Here is a 15,237-nt window from a genome sequence, read left to right on the forward strand (position 1 = left end):
AAATAGATCGATTTTCATGAAATCAAGAAATTGGAGGTTCCACCCCAAGCTTTATTTTTTGACTATCTTCAAATTTCAGCACAAATTCCACCTTATCTCTTACAAGTCGACTCCTTGGTTGACTCAAGACAAGATTCATAAGATAGAGTGGAATCCATGATGGAAAGATTTTCTAGAGATGGTGTACTAGGAATTTCAACCTCAACCTTAATCTCTTGGTTTTCCTCATGAAAATTAGGTGCAAACCTTTAATCAGGATAAAGATTAGGGCTCACCAATCTTTAGTTTGTCACAACAAAAAAAACACTAAAAAACTTAATGCAAACTTGAATTGGCATGAAAACCGCCAACGATAGAAATGCTCTTAATAAATTTAGTATGAATTAAGAGTTTTTTTTGTTCTTTATATTTGAATGAATTCTCAATTCTCGGTTTTAATTCTATGATTGGAAGTTCAATTCAATCAACCTTATTCCTAATTTAGTTGATTGAGAGAATCATCTTTAATGATTTTATTAGGGGTAAGAAAACGGATTGAACCCGAATAACCCGAACTACCCAACCCATATTATAGGGGTTAGGTTGGTTTAAAATATAGGTTGAGTTGGGTTAAAAAAATTTATTCTCTTCGAGTTGGGTTGGGTCTCGGGTTGGAGGATTGAACAATTCGGTTCAACCCAACCCAACCCAACCCAAATTAATATAATATTATATATATACATATTATATATATATATATTATTTAAATAAAAAAAAACCATTAGCTTTCTTTTAGGTGTCACTCAGTCCTCACTTCCTTCCGTTCCGCCTCGGCCTCTCCCTCGCGTTGCCTTGCTTTTGCCTTCGCCTCTCCCTCATGCAACCTCCGGCATCTCCTCCTCCGTCTCAGCTCAGGCATGCACAACTGTTTGCCTCCACCTCTCCCTCACGCAACCTCCACATCTCCTCCGGCGTCTCAGCTCTTCAACGTCTCCTCCTTTGTCAAAGCTCTTTGGCGTCTCCTTCTCCATCTCAGATCCGTTTCGTCAGAACCCAAGACCCGTCCGTTTTGTCCAAACCCGAGACGGTGAGACCCGTCCGTTCCGTCTGTCTTCGATCTTAACCTTTGCAAGCTGATCTCATATCTCAATCCCTCCTCCGTCTCCAATCTCTAACTCTTCTTTGTCTCTGAGACCTGTCCGTTCGTCTCCTCCGCAGGCCAACCCGTTAACAAAAAAAAGAAAAAAAAACTCGACCCAACCCAACCCATATTTTATGGATTGGGTTGGAATATAAATTCGAGTTATGAGTTGGATTGAGTCAACCCAACTCAATTTCACCCCTAGATTTTATGTTCTAATCTCAAAAATAAAAAACAATCTTGCTTTACTTTTGCAAAATTTACCAAACCACTCATTTTATCAAAATCTTGAATCTTGACATCTACTTAACATAGATTTTGTATGGATCGACATCTTACTCTTTACGACATTCTTAGTAGAAATAATTGTACAAGATTGAAGTTGTACAAATTTCTTTTGTTCACCTGTTATAGAATTAGAGGTAGACCCGGGAACACGATCAATCATAATAACAAGTAAATAGCACTTTTGGAACCATTTGCCGTACCATGGACTCCACCAAAGCCATTTAATTTTAGGATTTTTAAAGACAACTACATGGACTCCACCAAAGTCATTTAATTTTAGGATTTTTAAAGACAACTACATGAACCAATTGAAAGCAATCGGTGAGGGTTTGAGTAAATTTACGACCCACCGGCCACCTCAACTATTTCCTCAAATCACAATCATTCGTATTAAGCAATTCTAAACATGATAAACATTCAAAACACTTACTCAAAGACAAACAACTAATTATTTGTTTTCACGGATCTAACTCTGTCGATTAAAAACAGTACACCAAGAAGAAAATGTGTGAATCATTAGTCCTATTCTCAGCGAAATTGTTTAGCCACTCGAGTGCCCGCTACCACCATTTGCTTCACTTCAGAAAACTTCCTGTCTATTAACATCCTCCAATAGTTTCCCATACATCACAACCATTTTTTCCAAAACCAAAAAGACCTGACAGATGGATCATCTTCTATTTCTAGGCATGAGATTACGAGATGAATCCAAGCATAAAATGCAGGCATGAAAACAATAGTTCTGAAGAACCTGTGCAGAGATGAAGATTTATCGACTTCCACCCACGATCTTTGGGTAAAATATATACTAGTTGATAATGATTATTTGATGTGTAACATTCCTTTTCAAAATTAACGTGTATCAAGAGACAGCTATCTCCTCAACATTGATTTCCTCAACCAACTGGAGTTTTGGTTCCAAATCAATGAACTGGTTGGACTTACTAGCTAGATGTGAGATGCTAACTCTTCCCTGACGCTTGATGAAATCAGCTACCGCTTGCATTTCTTCCTTTGATATGTATATGTATTTTCCTCTATCATCCATAACGCCAGAAAGTCGTCCTATAAAATTCATGCATTTGTTCAATCGGAATGGAAATTAACGTTACTCGTGATATCTAATCAAAAGTTCAAATGTAAAAACTAGCAAGAAATTATGAAAAACAAATCCATGATCATTGGTTAGACAAGAGGGACAGAGAGAAGAAAAATGAAAGAGGCATACCCATACTCTCCAGGGAGGTGATCCGATTAATACATTCCTGCATTAGTGAAATATACTGTGAAATAAATAGAGGTACTATTTGCATAAAACCACTGAGGGAAGAACATACACAAAATCAAAAAGCCAAGAGTGGGAAATCATTCTCCTTGAAACTCCCTGACTCCATTTCTTTTTTTGGTAGAAAAAAGAACTACGAACACAACTAAATCTTGAAAGCATACCCACAACAACCATAATCTGAGTTACCTGAGTTCTTAATTTAAATTCTGCAGCAAGATCTTCCAATGGGACACATTTATGACTCTGTAAAACAATGTACGAAGGGTTTCAGAAAAAGTGCCAGAGGGAAAACATAAATTAAACAGGCAGTAACTAAGCATAGACAGGTTTAGTCATTCATGGGCAGGTCTCACTCCCAGTCCCAACCTACACAAAAATATGTCCCCAACGGTAGAATTCTCATAAGGTAAAAAGACAGCATCTCATAACAACATGACAGGCTTAACCTTTATATATTCCACAAAAGCAGTCAGCAAATCTTGATTTCCGCCTTCCACTTCAGCTTCAGTTGTACCTTCAGCGTCAACTGAAAATGCCCCTTTCCACTTCTCAAACTCAAGTGCAGCAGCCTCTTCCTCCTTGGCCTTCCGTGCCTTGGCTTCTTCTTCCTAAACAAAGAAAATAGACCACTCAACCTCAGAAGTTCCAACCTACTTTGCACTTAGAATTCTCAACACAAAAGATGATTGATTAACTAACCAGTAACCGTTCCTGCTCTTCACGCTCCTCATCTTTTTTCCTCCGTATTTCTGCATAACGATCTTGTTTTGTCAACCTTGAGTCACGTGAAGCTTGTTCAGCCTTCAAAAACATGAGTAGAAAAGATGACAAAGTGTAAGAAAAAATTGTGGGAAAAAAAGAAGAAGACTATAAGAGCCATACATTGAATCTAAGAACCTAAGACATCTGCATTTTTCTGCACCTAAGAGCCACACTGCGATGTTACCTGTCTTTGTGCCTCCCGCTCTTGTCGCTTCTTTTCTTTCTTCTTCAACACTCTTCCTCCATGGTATTCTTCAGCCACAATTTCATCATCACTTCCATCAGCATTATCTGTATAATCAGGAGTAATTGTTAAAGAGTTGCCATATTCAAAATAATAAATTCTTGGTTAAAATCACACATTGGTTATTCCAAGCATTTTCAAACTCCGTATTGGCTAATTATTACAATAAAAACCTCTATATTTAAGTTCTTTTTGCTCAATATACCAATAACATGCGGTCAACAGCCATCAATTTCTCATTCACCTTCTTTGTTATGAGGTAAGGATTGACAAGCTCGTACAAAATCTGTACACTTGATGTCTAGATAAACATAATCTATCTATGTGTATATAGATATAAATCCAAGCAGCTGCAACACGTTATGTTAAATATACCATATGGATGAAATGGATATGGAACGGAAGGCAGTAGGTAGGTGATCTCCCTTTAGCTACTTCCCGTCCCAGTTTTTAGTAGTCTTTGGTCATAATTCAATGTTTTTTTAACAGTGCATATCGACATTTGAATCTAAACTTGAAGAAATTTGGAAGGGAGGAAATTAAGTGATTACTATTTACAACTACTTAACCAATTCAGATGTGGCATGCAGTCGTGTACACTTCATTTTAATTTAAAACACATCAATCAACTGATTGGAGAGTTTCCAAGTGAATCGAGCTTGAGCTACATGGCCCCCATACTCCCTTACAATTGATATTAACAACATAACAAACTAATGAAATTAAAAAAAAAAAAAAAAAAAGACTTAGAAAGCTAATTGATATACAAACCTTCCAGACTTGCCTCTGCATTCGACGAACTAGCAGCCATAGCAGGTCTCCGGCGCATACGACGGCCACCACCAGTAGCACGAACCACCGTTTCTCTCTGAGGAACCTGAAAGATTCCAAAAACCAAGTAAAAACCCCCGACACCCTTTCTTCGAAACAGATTGATAACCAAGACAATACCATTTCAATACAAAACAAATAAATAAACCCTCAAAGAACTCATCAGCCATCCTCCAAAACCACACCTGATCTTCATCTTCGTGTGCATGACCGGAGCGGGAGTCCTGATAGCGTCGCCACAGAAACAGAGGAACCAATGCAGCAACAAGAAGCATCGAGAGAACTGCCACAAGAAATTCCTCCATTTTGCAACTTCTCTACACCTATGACCAAAAATTCCATCGTTTCAACTTGTTTAATAGCTTGAAAATTCGCAAACGAAACATCTCTAAGAAAGATCTAACTTCTTAAACAGAATATTTACGAACAATTACGATATAGAAGGCATTGAAGAGCGTACCTTGCGAGAAGGAATCAGAAAGTGGTGCTTGGGAACTGAAGATCGCCGATGAGAATGAACAAACAAAAGCGAAAGAAACCGTAACGAGAGGAGCGGCAAGAATACGATGTCGTTTAGTGCTTCTGCAAGTCATCTCTTTACTGGTCTATATGGAACCTTAAACCGAACACCGGTTCGCTTCGGTTCACTTTTATTACATTACTTTGAAGTTTTTTTTTTTTTTTTTTTTGTGTGTGTTTCTAACATATAATTTGTTAAGTTAACAAAATATAAAATGCTTAAATTTTGTATTCTGTCTTTTAAAAAGTGGTTTTTTCAAAAACGTCAAATTAGTGTATTTATGATTGATTTTGACAATGTTAAAATCACTTTTATTCCTATCAATTTTTTTTTTTTAAATTGTAAGGTGTTTATAATTCATTAAGTTGTGAAATTTTTAAAAAGAGCAGACTTTACAGAATATATACAATATATAATAAATTTTATAATTGATAGTCATTACTATGCTATAATAATATAAGACTATCAGTCATAGACTCCAAAATGTTGCTATAGCTTGTAAATATTTTAATTTATTTTATTATTTTTAAAAATATCCCTTTTTAATTTAAAAATTAAGTATCATTTTAGAAAATATTAAAGTGTTCAATAGCCACTCAAAATAACTTTTGAAATATATTATAAATATTTTTTTATATCAAAAGAGTTTAAATAAAAATAAGTTTTTTTAAAAAAATATTTTTCAAGTCAATTCAAACAAACTCTTAGTGTTTGACAAATAAATAAAATTAATTTTGAATAAATGTGTTGAATAAAAAATTTTGGCCAATTAAATCTTACCATGTCGTCACAGAAAAATCGAGTTCATGTTGATAATTATAATTTGAATTGATTTGGGTAATTAAATTTCTATTATCCGAAGCCCAACGAGGAAATGGGCTCAAGCCCAAGTCCAACAAGCAAATAGGCTTAAGCGCACCTAAAGTCCATAAAAAAATTCTATAAATATAGGTGTTGTCATTTTGAAGAGATATCTTTGGTTGAACGAAAAATTGAAGATTCCAACTTCTAAACCTCTCAAGATGTGAAAGTTCTTATCGATACCATTTTTTGAAAGATTGAACACTTGGAAGATTAAACATTTCTTGAATTTTAGAAGATTGAAACTCAAATTGATTTGCAACAACAACTTCCTAAAGATCGAAGAACAAGAAGTTCTAGGTTTTAATTTATATTCAAAAGAGAGCTTCAAACGAGTAAATATTAGAGATTGTATCTACTACACTATAAATCAATACAAAGTTCAAATTCCATTAATTACATTTCTCTGGAAGTCCCATGTGAACAGTTTGGGATGCTTGGTGGGACCATCTTTACATTTCATCTCTTTCTCTGAAGTCATGGCATCTAAAGGCAACACTTTCAAGGCTCTAGGCGACATTAGCAGGAGACCAAATACTCGTAGTCGCTCAAAGTAGACTCAATAGTTTGGTGATATGCCACGCTTTAAGGTCGCAAAGTACATTTGGAAACAACTGTTAAACCCACCAAAAGGTGGAATCATAGTCAAGGAGAATCTTGTAATCGATGAACACATTTCGTCCTCTGAATACTCAAGTGAGGAGATGCCCCACCCAAATATAATGTCAGTTATGGTGGTTGACGTAGATACAAGTGACGATTTCTTGATAGAGCTTGAAAAGAAGGTTAACAACATGTTCATGAAGATAATTGAAGAAAGGAATTATGAGATTACATCTCTAAATAATCACATCGAGAGTCGCACATTGCTAAATCAAGTCATACATATACCATCAAGAATAATGACAAAGATCAAAAGGCAGTTTTGCAAGAAAGTCAACCACAAAATTCAACCTCAATTGAATCACTGGTTGTTCAGAAGTTACAGAAAATTATAACAAATTCCATCAAAACTCATATATAGTGGATCTGTTTTCCTTTGGTATTCCAAGCCATATACGAAGATGATTGACAATATGTTTAGAATGTCGAATGGATGTCGGCCATCAAAATTCTAACAGTTTGATGGAAAGGGCAACCCAAAACATGTTGCTCACTTCATCAAAACATGTGAAACTATTGGTATGCGAGGAGATTTGATGGTCAAATAGTTCATTCGAACTCTAGAAGGAACCACCTTCAACTCGTATATCAGTGTGAACCTGAAGCTATTGATAGTTGGGAGTGAAGGGATAAGAACCCAAACACAGTGAAAATTATCAGAACCATAAACTCATTTTAATTAGGAACCTAAAATTACTAGTACATTGGCAAAACAATTACATAAACTAATTTTCTTATGGCTAAGATGCTTAAAAAATACAGAGAATTACAGAGAATAGGAAGAACATATTGGGATTTGGATCCTAAGAACATTTTTGTGCCTCTTTCAAATATTTCATTTAGAATTGGATTGCTAGCCAAGTTTTAATGTCAGTTAGGTATCCTACATAATTCTCAATGAGGAGGATATTGTCCACATAAAGTACTAAGAAAGCTACTTTACCTTTGTTGATTTTCTTGTATACACAAGATTCATCAACGTTTTGGTCAAAACCATAAGATTTGATCACAGTATCTGACCTAATGTTTCAAGATCTAGATGCTTGTTTCAACCCATAAATGGATCGATTCAGCTTGTAAACTTTTTGCTTTTGGCCTTAGGTTATGAACCCCTCAGGCTGAGATATAAAGATACTCTTTTCAAGATTGTCATTCAGGAAGATAGTCTTGACATTCATTTGCCATATCTCATAATCATAAAATGTGGCTATGGACAAGAGAATCTTTATAGACTTTATTGTAGCAACAAGGATAAAAGTTTCCTCATAGTCAACCCCTTCCATTTGGGTATAGCCTTTTGCTACAAGCCTAGCTTTGAAGGTCGGTACCTTTCCAGTTGAATCTCTCCTTCTTTTATAGAACCATTTATATCTTATAGGTTTCACCCCTTTAGGTAGATCTCCAAGCTCCTAAATTATAGTACATAAGTTTCATTTCAAGGTTTATGGTTTTGACTCACTGGTCCTTGTCTACATCATTCATTGCCTATTTATAGGACAAAGGATCCTCACCATCATTTGGTATGACAACCTGAGTTTCAGTTTTTTTTAAAAGGATACCACTTTAGGTTAGTAGGTGCATCCAAGAATTTCCACTAGGTAGGCACCCTTTTAGCACCTTTATCATACCCGATATATTCAATAAAGCACAAAGGGTACAAAAGTCACAAAAGGGCTAGATATAAGCCCGTACAATCATAAAAAATCATTGAAATTAGAGAGATAATAGAGAGTGAATAATTAGAGAAGAATTTTCTCTTAGATGTCCACAGTCCTGTGTAATTGCAAATGTCTTCCTATAATTTGATGGAATTGTGACAACTATTGTTAAAGGTTCTTTTGTTCCTCTCCAACCAAATAACCCATAAAACTGTCGCCATAATGTTAAAACGAACGGAACCTTTTTTAGAGTTGATGTTGATGGAGAAAATACTGTTACATAGGTTGTTGGGAGATATAGAGACATTCTAAACCCCCTATAAAACTCCAACTCTGATCCAAAGTAATTGTGCAATGGGACAATAGAGGAAGAGATGATCAATGATTTCATTTTCAGCCTTGCATAAAGCATACCAATTTGGAAAGAGGCACATGGATTTGAGTCTGTTCTTTATCATATCAGAGGTAAAGATATCGTTGTGGAGCATCGAGCATAAGAAAAGTTTACACTTTTAGGGATTTTGGACTTCCACAAATGTTTGAAATGGGAAGACTCTTCAGCCGATGTATTGGATAAAAAAATGGCAGATTTAACAGACATAGTTGAGAAAGCACCATTGCTATTTATATTTCAAACAGGAAAGTCCATACCTCTATGTTCGGAAATAATTAGGAGAGATTCTTTTGATGTTGTTCCAAAGACTAATCTCTCTTTCATTAAGAGGTCTTTTAGCTTTAATGTCACAATCATTGTAATCATCATTCCAGGCGTCTGCAATAGATCCATCCTTAGTCATTGAAAGAGGAAAAAGTCTAGGAGCCTTGAGCTTTAAAGGATTATCATTGTTCCAATCACCATGCCAAAAAGATAAACATTTGCCATTGTTTATTTTTCATTAAGTGCTATTAAACCATTCAAGCTTTTTACATATAGACCTCTAAAGGACGTTTGTGCTGCTGTATTTTCCTATAACAGGAATATTGCCAACAACAGAGATGGTGTATTTAGCATCAATAAAGGATTTCCAAAAAGTCTTGGGCTCGCAGTGATATCTCCATAGTTGATTGGTGATGTGGCGGTGGTCTGATTATTGAAGCACTCCAACTAAGTCTCCCATCTTCACTCTTCCATCCTCCACTTGTATAGGCACCATCTTTATCTTTCTGAATGCTTGTCAACATCAATAGGTCTTAAAGATGAAGGCAAAGTAGTCGAGGAATGCAACAATGCCTTCAGAGCAGTGAATCTAGCAGCAAGATCATCATCAAGAATCGATTGAGATTCGCCATCGTTGAGGAGATTTTCAATTGGCGGTGGTCAGAATAAGGAATCAAATTGAATATACGGGTGAAAAGAGTAAGGATTGCGAGAAATGGCAGTAGTGGAGGAGGAAGAATGTGATCTTAGGGCTTGGAAACGATTATATTGAATTTTACGAATAAGTACCAAAAAGTGGAAATCCTAATTTCTGCGGCGGGGTATGGTTTTTCATCAAAGACAACAATATCTTTTGCTAAAAAATACTTCGACAACAATGTGAGCCATGGGTGGGGAAGTGATTGAAATATGAAAAGAGAATAAATCGATTAAAATCTTGCTTTCAAATTGTTACAAACAAATGTCGATCGATGTTGTGCCTTGTCGAACCATTGCTTAGAAAGAAAAATTTGGGTGCGACCTCGGTGCTAAATCGCATATGCCGATTGCTCCCCAAGATTAACACAACTTCCCAACTTAAGCGTGCACTTACGAGAGTAAGGAATGGAATCAGACAAAATTTTGCTTCAGGGTTTTTGGAAAGAAAAAGAACACTTCCACAACTTTTCATTTTCAGAATCAAATATATATAAAAAATAATGGTTTTTATCTATATTGGTTAATGAATTAAATATATCATTATAACCATAAAACGGTTACAAAGTTTATAACCATCATAATAATAATATTATTAATTATTAATTGAAGCATTGATTATAAATCAATATAATTATAGCCATTCTCAACATTCTCATCATATTCAGTTGCATATAAAATACCATTTTAATTATTTGTGATAAAAATAATAAGCATATTCAAATATAGAAACATGAACCAAAATATTTATAAAATAAAACAAAAATCTATATTCTATCTATCTTTCAAGGTAAACTTTGCTATATTTTGTAAATATGTGACCAATTTGTCACTTACAATAATTTTTCAAAAATTATCCTATTTTTCTAAATATTCTAAATGCGTACTACAAAAAATTTTGTATCTCCCAACACAGTAAATTGTCGAGAAATATATCAAAATATGTCGAGAGATCCAGAAAGGATCTCCTAATGCATATATGAGCGTCAAGAGTCGGGTTGGGAAAAATGCATTGGGAGATGTTTTCCCAATGTCGTGAAAAGAAGTGTCGGGAGTTAGTCATTGATGGTGTCAGCAATTATGACTACACTTATGACGTCGATGACAACGTTGGGAGTTTGTTTGTTTTTTGAAAAAAAAGGCTTTGTTTTATTTTAATTTTAGGTTTTTTGTAACTTAAAATTAAAATAAAGGTATTTTTTATTTAGGCTCTCTAATTCTCCCTCTTTAATTATCTTTTTCAAATCCAAACAAGAACTTAACAAATGTTTCTCTATCCCTCTTCAATCATTTATTTTCTAAGAAAAACTCTCGTAAGCTTCTTAAAGTATAGTGACAAGCTTTTTCAAGAACACTTTAATGGTGTCTTCTAAATATTTGTTCTTTACGAGTTCTTCTAGTCAAAATAATTTCTCCAATTAAGACATAAATATAAACATAACTAAAATGTATCCATTAAGAGCATTCTCGATGGTGGTAAGGATTTCTAAGCCTCTAGGGCATGTCCTATCAAGTCATTTCACTACAATACCAAGCCTAATGGACTTGATACAACAAAAGCTTCTATGGAGTAGTATGAGGAGTTCAATACTATAAAGCAACTTTGGACGTGTGTGAAATGTCTAAAATGTTCAATACAAACCTTTCTTCAAACAAGTACACGTCTTTTCTATAATAGTTACAAAGTAGAGAGATCATATAGAAATTAAATGAAGGCAAAATATAAATACGATAGCCACCTATAAAAACAACAAATCATGTTCGTACACAAACATTTTTAGCTAGTAGCTATAATACACACATATATAACAAAATAAAAGAATTAAGAAAATATAAAATCTCAAAGTGGATACCAAATTTCTACCAAAATCAACCCAAGAAGGCAAAAATACTAGATCTATAAAAGAAATTAAAAGGACATACTGATAACTTGTAGAAATAAAAGTTATTGTAGCATTTTAAGTAAAATAATGAAGTTCTATCGCATGAAAATGGAAGAAAACAAAGAAAAAAAAGTAGGTGATTTGGTTACTATGTGAAAAGCTTAATGCAAAAAAACTGCATCCATGTGTTATTACATTTCAATGCTCCTGTTGCAGGATTCTAAGCGAAGAAGAATGAAGCTCAACGAATAGCATTGATGCACCAAGGAGACCTAGCCAACCACTTCAGCACGAGAAAATGCATGTTAAGCAATTAAACCGCTAGCAGACAGAAGGGGTTGGTGGAAAGTCAGAAAAAGACGACTAGTACAGGCTACACATCACATCTACAACTTTTCAAAAATATTAATGGCATGTGTTGTCCTGTCAACGTCAATCCATATCAATTCTGGTATATAAATACAACTTTTCACTTCTGAACTAGGTGTGCACAATTGGCCGGAAAATCAAAGTTCCTCACATTGTCCATCCTTCTCCCTTACCTTGAGGTTTAGGTGAGAGCCTAGAACAAAATAGAGAGAGAGAGATTCAACCCTTTCATTTGTTTCCTTAGATATAGGCAAAAATTTACGGAAACATCTAATCGACCATGTGGAGTTGTTCAAGGAAACACACACTCGGAGTGGCTAGTTTGTTTCATCAATGGTTGCAGATGTTCATGTAAGTTTTTGCTATGGTTTTGTTTTATTTTGTACGTATATTTAATTTACACGTTTTACTTAATTAATAAAAAATTTATTACATAATAAAATTCTGGAACTCTAGTCCCACACTAGAAGAAAACCTGTCTACTATGACAGTTATATATCTCAAAAAATGAATGAAAAAAAAAACTGTCACAAAATAGAAAATTTCGCGTTTTTGGCGGGAAAAGACGGAATTTTTTGGAAAACACTTTTCGCGACAGTTATTTAATGTCATAGAATGTTAGGGTTAAAAAATTTATTATTTTATATTTAAAAAATTAAATTTACATATTTATATTTTTAAAAAAACCCAAATTCCCCAAAATTTTCCCCAAATTCTTCCTCCCATCCGCGTGCCCTAACTTTCCCCCAAATTTCCCCCAATTTCTTCCTCCCATCCGCGTGAAGTCCCGTCGGCTTTCTCCCAATTCTGACCGTCTGAAGTCCCGTCGCCACCACCACCCCCCTCCTGCCCGTCCGTCGAAACTTCTCCACCAACCCGTCGCCACCACCCCCGTCTTCTCCAAACCTCTCCAATCAACCCGAAGCTTCAAATCGTGGGCGTCGGTCGTCACCCCTCCCCTCCGCCGGTAAGCTTCTCTTCCTTATCTCTTTCTCTCTCTCTCTCTCTCTATGAAGTTCTTCGTTGTCTCCATTGGATTGTTTCGTGAGTTTCAGTTTATCCCATTTTCATTGTATTGTTTTGCCGGTAAGATCTTATCCCAATTTCTCATTTCCAAAAGAGATGTCATGGCTAGTGCCGATTTCTTTGCAATCTTTAAAATTATTTTCTTTGTTTTCAAGAATTTGTGTAGGTTGGTGATGAAACATTTTGGTAGCTTACAATGTGTTTGATGAAATGCCTCAATGAAGCATTTGGTTGATTTTTGATTGATTTTTGTTCGTTCGAATTAGGAAATCAAGGCCAAATGAGATGTCATGGCTATGGGCTGAAACCTTTTTCGCCTCTTTACTTGGAATTTGAATCCGTTCATCGTGTTTTCTCCGTCTTCTTGTATCGTTGTACACTGCCGCTTTAACGACGGTGTAATTTTTCTTTATTTTTAGCATCGAAACTAATGTTAATGTTATGCTGATTGGAGCAGGATTGATGAAGAGGAAAAGTTTATCTTTATTTTTATGTTATGCTGATTTGTCCTTCTTGATGCTATACTTCTTAGATGTGGTTCTGAAGGAAAAGGAAAAATAATTTGTGGCTTGAAGCAGTAATTCATCATAGTAGAAAGGGTCATTATAGTTGGAGGAACTAATGTTCTTAGTTAAGCGTTTATGCTTTTGGTAACATTCTCATGTTTGTAGCACAACTATTTGAAGAAAATTAGTTGTAAATACCGAATATGATTTATTGGACTTAGCTAAATTTTTTATTATATGTGAGACATTCATAGCAGAAATTACCTTTCAGTTGACGTCCTTACTTTCTGAGATTGGGCTGAATATTCAAGAAGCACATGCTTTTTCAACAACAGATGGCTTTTCCTTGGATGTTTTTGTAGTTGATGGTTGGGTAATTGAGGTAATATAGTCTTCCAAGGCTTTTCTTTCTCATTTTCACACGACATTGAATGGGTTGTGGCAGGACATTGGATATTTTTTCAGTTCAGAATGGTCTTGATCTATTTTTTCTTAAAAAAATATTATTTATACCATCCATGAATTGATTTTTTACATGGAGTGTTGAAATTACAGGATACCAAGCAGCTAAAAGATATACTGGCAGAAGAAATATCAAAGATTCAGGTAGCTGCCAATATTCTTGTTAAAGGTTACATTCCTGAGGATGGTTATACTTCACCTCAGATGTTATTTGAATTCTAACTAGTTGAGTTATATAGAAAAGGCATCCTCTATTCACACCTTGCATTTTCCATACTGAGAAGCAAGAAATTCATATCATGAGGTATTTATATCACAGTTTAATTTTCCACAATGCTGCTATCTGTTCTCTAATTCTTTCTATCTTTGTCTCTTGTATATATTTTCTTCTTATAAAAGTGATTATCGCAATTTCATAGTTTGCTAGTTTGGTTGTCTTATCGCCAAAAGGTGTTACATTAATCCTATAAATATTATTGGGGCATAGGTAGTTTTCACATTATTTATATCATTAGTTTATCTTTCTTCTTTAACATCGAAACTAATGTTAAGTTCAATTTACCTGGGTAAAAAAAGTACCTGTTGGTGGTCAACAATCTAGGCCTTCACTCCCTTAGTAGTTCATCCGTTTCACCCTCTTGTTTCTAAAATTTGTAGAAAACTTCGGCACAAGAATGTTGTCCAATTTATTGGTGCATCTACCAGGCCTCCAAGCCTTTTCATTGTTACAGGTAACCTAATTATTACACATTTTGTTGATATAATGCTGATGAGATTTGCCTATATTATAACTGTGTAAATTAATCTCCCATGATTGTTAGAGTACATGTCTGGTGGAAGCTTACACGACTTTTTACATCAACAAAAGGCCGTTCTTAGTTTTCCTTCCTTACTAAGAGTGGCAGTTGATGTGTCGAAGGGAATGGACTATTTGCATCAAAAGAATATCATCCATAGAGATCTAAAAGCTGCAAATCTTTTGATGGATGAATATGGGGTAAGAAGAAATAAAACTTTTGCATTTACTTCGTGAGTTGATCAATAAGACGTGCTTATTAACTTACCAAGTCATTTTGACACACTCTTCTGTTTCCTATTAGTTTTAAAAGCATGCTTACTGGTATTCAATTTGATGGCAATATTATGTATCTTCATTTCATAACCATTGATCTGCTGCTTACAGAATCATGTTGATTTCTGGATAGATCTAAAGACAATAATTGTAGTCTTTTCCATGCAATACTTTGTCTTTATTGGCACTAATATGGCTCGAACATCAATCCATTCCTAGGAAGTTTTTCAGATGTGCAATAGTTGTATTAAGAATTCTGGAAAGGAACTAAGAAAGAAGATAGAAACTTGTTTCTTCATCTGGATTGTCATTGATGATTTATTGTCGTTA

At 34.9% G+C, this 15,237-nt stretch overlaps 2 protein-coding genes across 10 annotated transcripts; one reads left to right on the forward strand and one right to left on the reverse strand.

Annotated features, from left to right (window-relative positions):
• Positions 1 to 1,736: 1,736 nt before the first annotated feature.
• On the reverse strand, positions 1,737 to 5,153 carry LOC116401635 (DDRGK domain-containing protein 1-like). Of its 2 annotated transcripts, XM_031881787.1 has the most exons (9): positions 4,994 to 5,153; positions 4,719 to 4,856; positions 4,474 to 4,579; positions 3,643 to 3,749; positions 3,396 to 3,497; positions 3,143 to 3,304; positions 2,883 to 2,939; positions 2,637 to 2,673; positions 2,271 to 2,473 (listed from the first exon to the last, which is right to left on the reverse strand). In XM_031881787.1, exons 2-9 carry the CDS (start codon positions 4,836 to 4,838, stop codon positions 2,271 to 2,273), a joined length of 894 nt encoding a protein of 297 aa, XP_031737647.1. In that variant the 5' UTR covers positions 4,839 to 4,856; positions 4,994 to 5,153. The 2 variants fall into 2 exon arrangements, with proteins under 2 accessions (XP_031737646.1, XP_031737647.1); XM_031881786.1 differs by lacking the exon at positions 4,994 to 5,153 and having other exon boundaries at positions 1,737 to 2,473.
• Positions 5,154 to 12,650: 7,497 nt separating this feature from the next.
• LOC116402641 (serine/threonine-protein kinase STY46-like) lies at positions 12,651 to 15,004 on the forward strand. 8 transcript variants are annotated; one of them, XR_004215102.1, is made up of 7 exons: positions 12,651 to 12,808; positions 13,134 to 13,265; positions 13,645 to 13,755; positions 13,929 to 13,979; positions 14,075 to 14,139; positions 14,493 to 14,566; positions 14,657 to 15,002. XR_004215102.1 is itself a non-coding variant. In XM_031882158.1 (3 exons), the coding sequence occupies exons 1-3, from the start codon at positions 14,135 to 14,137 to the stop codon at positions 14,866 to 14,868; spliced, it is 291 nt and encodes a 96-aa protein (XP_031738018.1). In that variant the 5' UTR covers positions 13,986 to 14,134; the 3' UTR covers positions 14,869 to 15,004. The 8 variants fall into 8 exon arrangements, 1 of the variants encoding a protein (XP_031738018.1); XR_004215100.1 differs by lacking the exons at positions 12,651 to 12,808; positions 13,134 to 13,265 and having other exon boundaries at positions 13,321 to 13,755; positions 14,657 to 15,004; XR_004215103.1 differs by lacking the exons at positions 12,651 to 12,808; positions 13,134 to 13,265 and having other exon boundaries at positions 13,321 to 13,755; positions 14,080 to 14,139; positions 14,657 to 15,004.
• The last annotated feature ends 233 nt before the right edge of the window (positions 15,005 to 15,237 follow it).

Source organism: Cucumis sativus, chromosome 3, assembly GCF_000004075.3.
Source record: "Cucumis sativus cultivar 9930 chromosome 3, Cucumber_9930_V3, whole genome shotgun sequence".
Taxonomy (NCBI): Eukaryota; Viridiplantae; Streptophyta; class Magnoliopsida; order Cucurbitales; family Cucurbitaceae; genus Cucumis; species Cucumis sativus.

Excerpts from the sequence above, each read along its gene's own strand:
- LOC116402641 (XM_031882158.1), top strand. Across the intron at positions 14,567-14,656 it reads AAGCCTTTTCATTGTTACAG|AGTACATGTCTGGTGGAAGC; the intron begins GTAACCTAATTA and ends CATGATTGTTAG.
- LOC116401635 (XM_031881786.1), bottom strand. The coding sequence starts at position 4,838 with ATGGAGGAATTTCTTGTGGCAGTTCTCTCGATGCTTCTTGTTGCTGCA. Across the intron at positions 4,580-4,718 it reads CACACGAAGATGAAGATCAG|GTTCCTCAGAGAGAAACGGT; the intron begins GTGTGGTTTTGG and ends GGAATCTTTCAG. Across the intron at positions 3,498-3,642 it reads AGCGGGAGGCACAAAGACAG|GCTGAACAAGCTTCACGTGA; the intron begins GTAACATCGCAG and ends ATGTTTTTGAAG.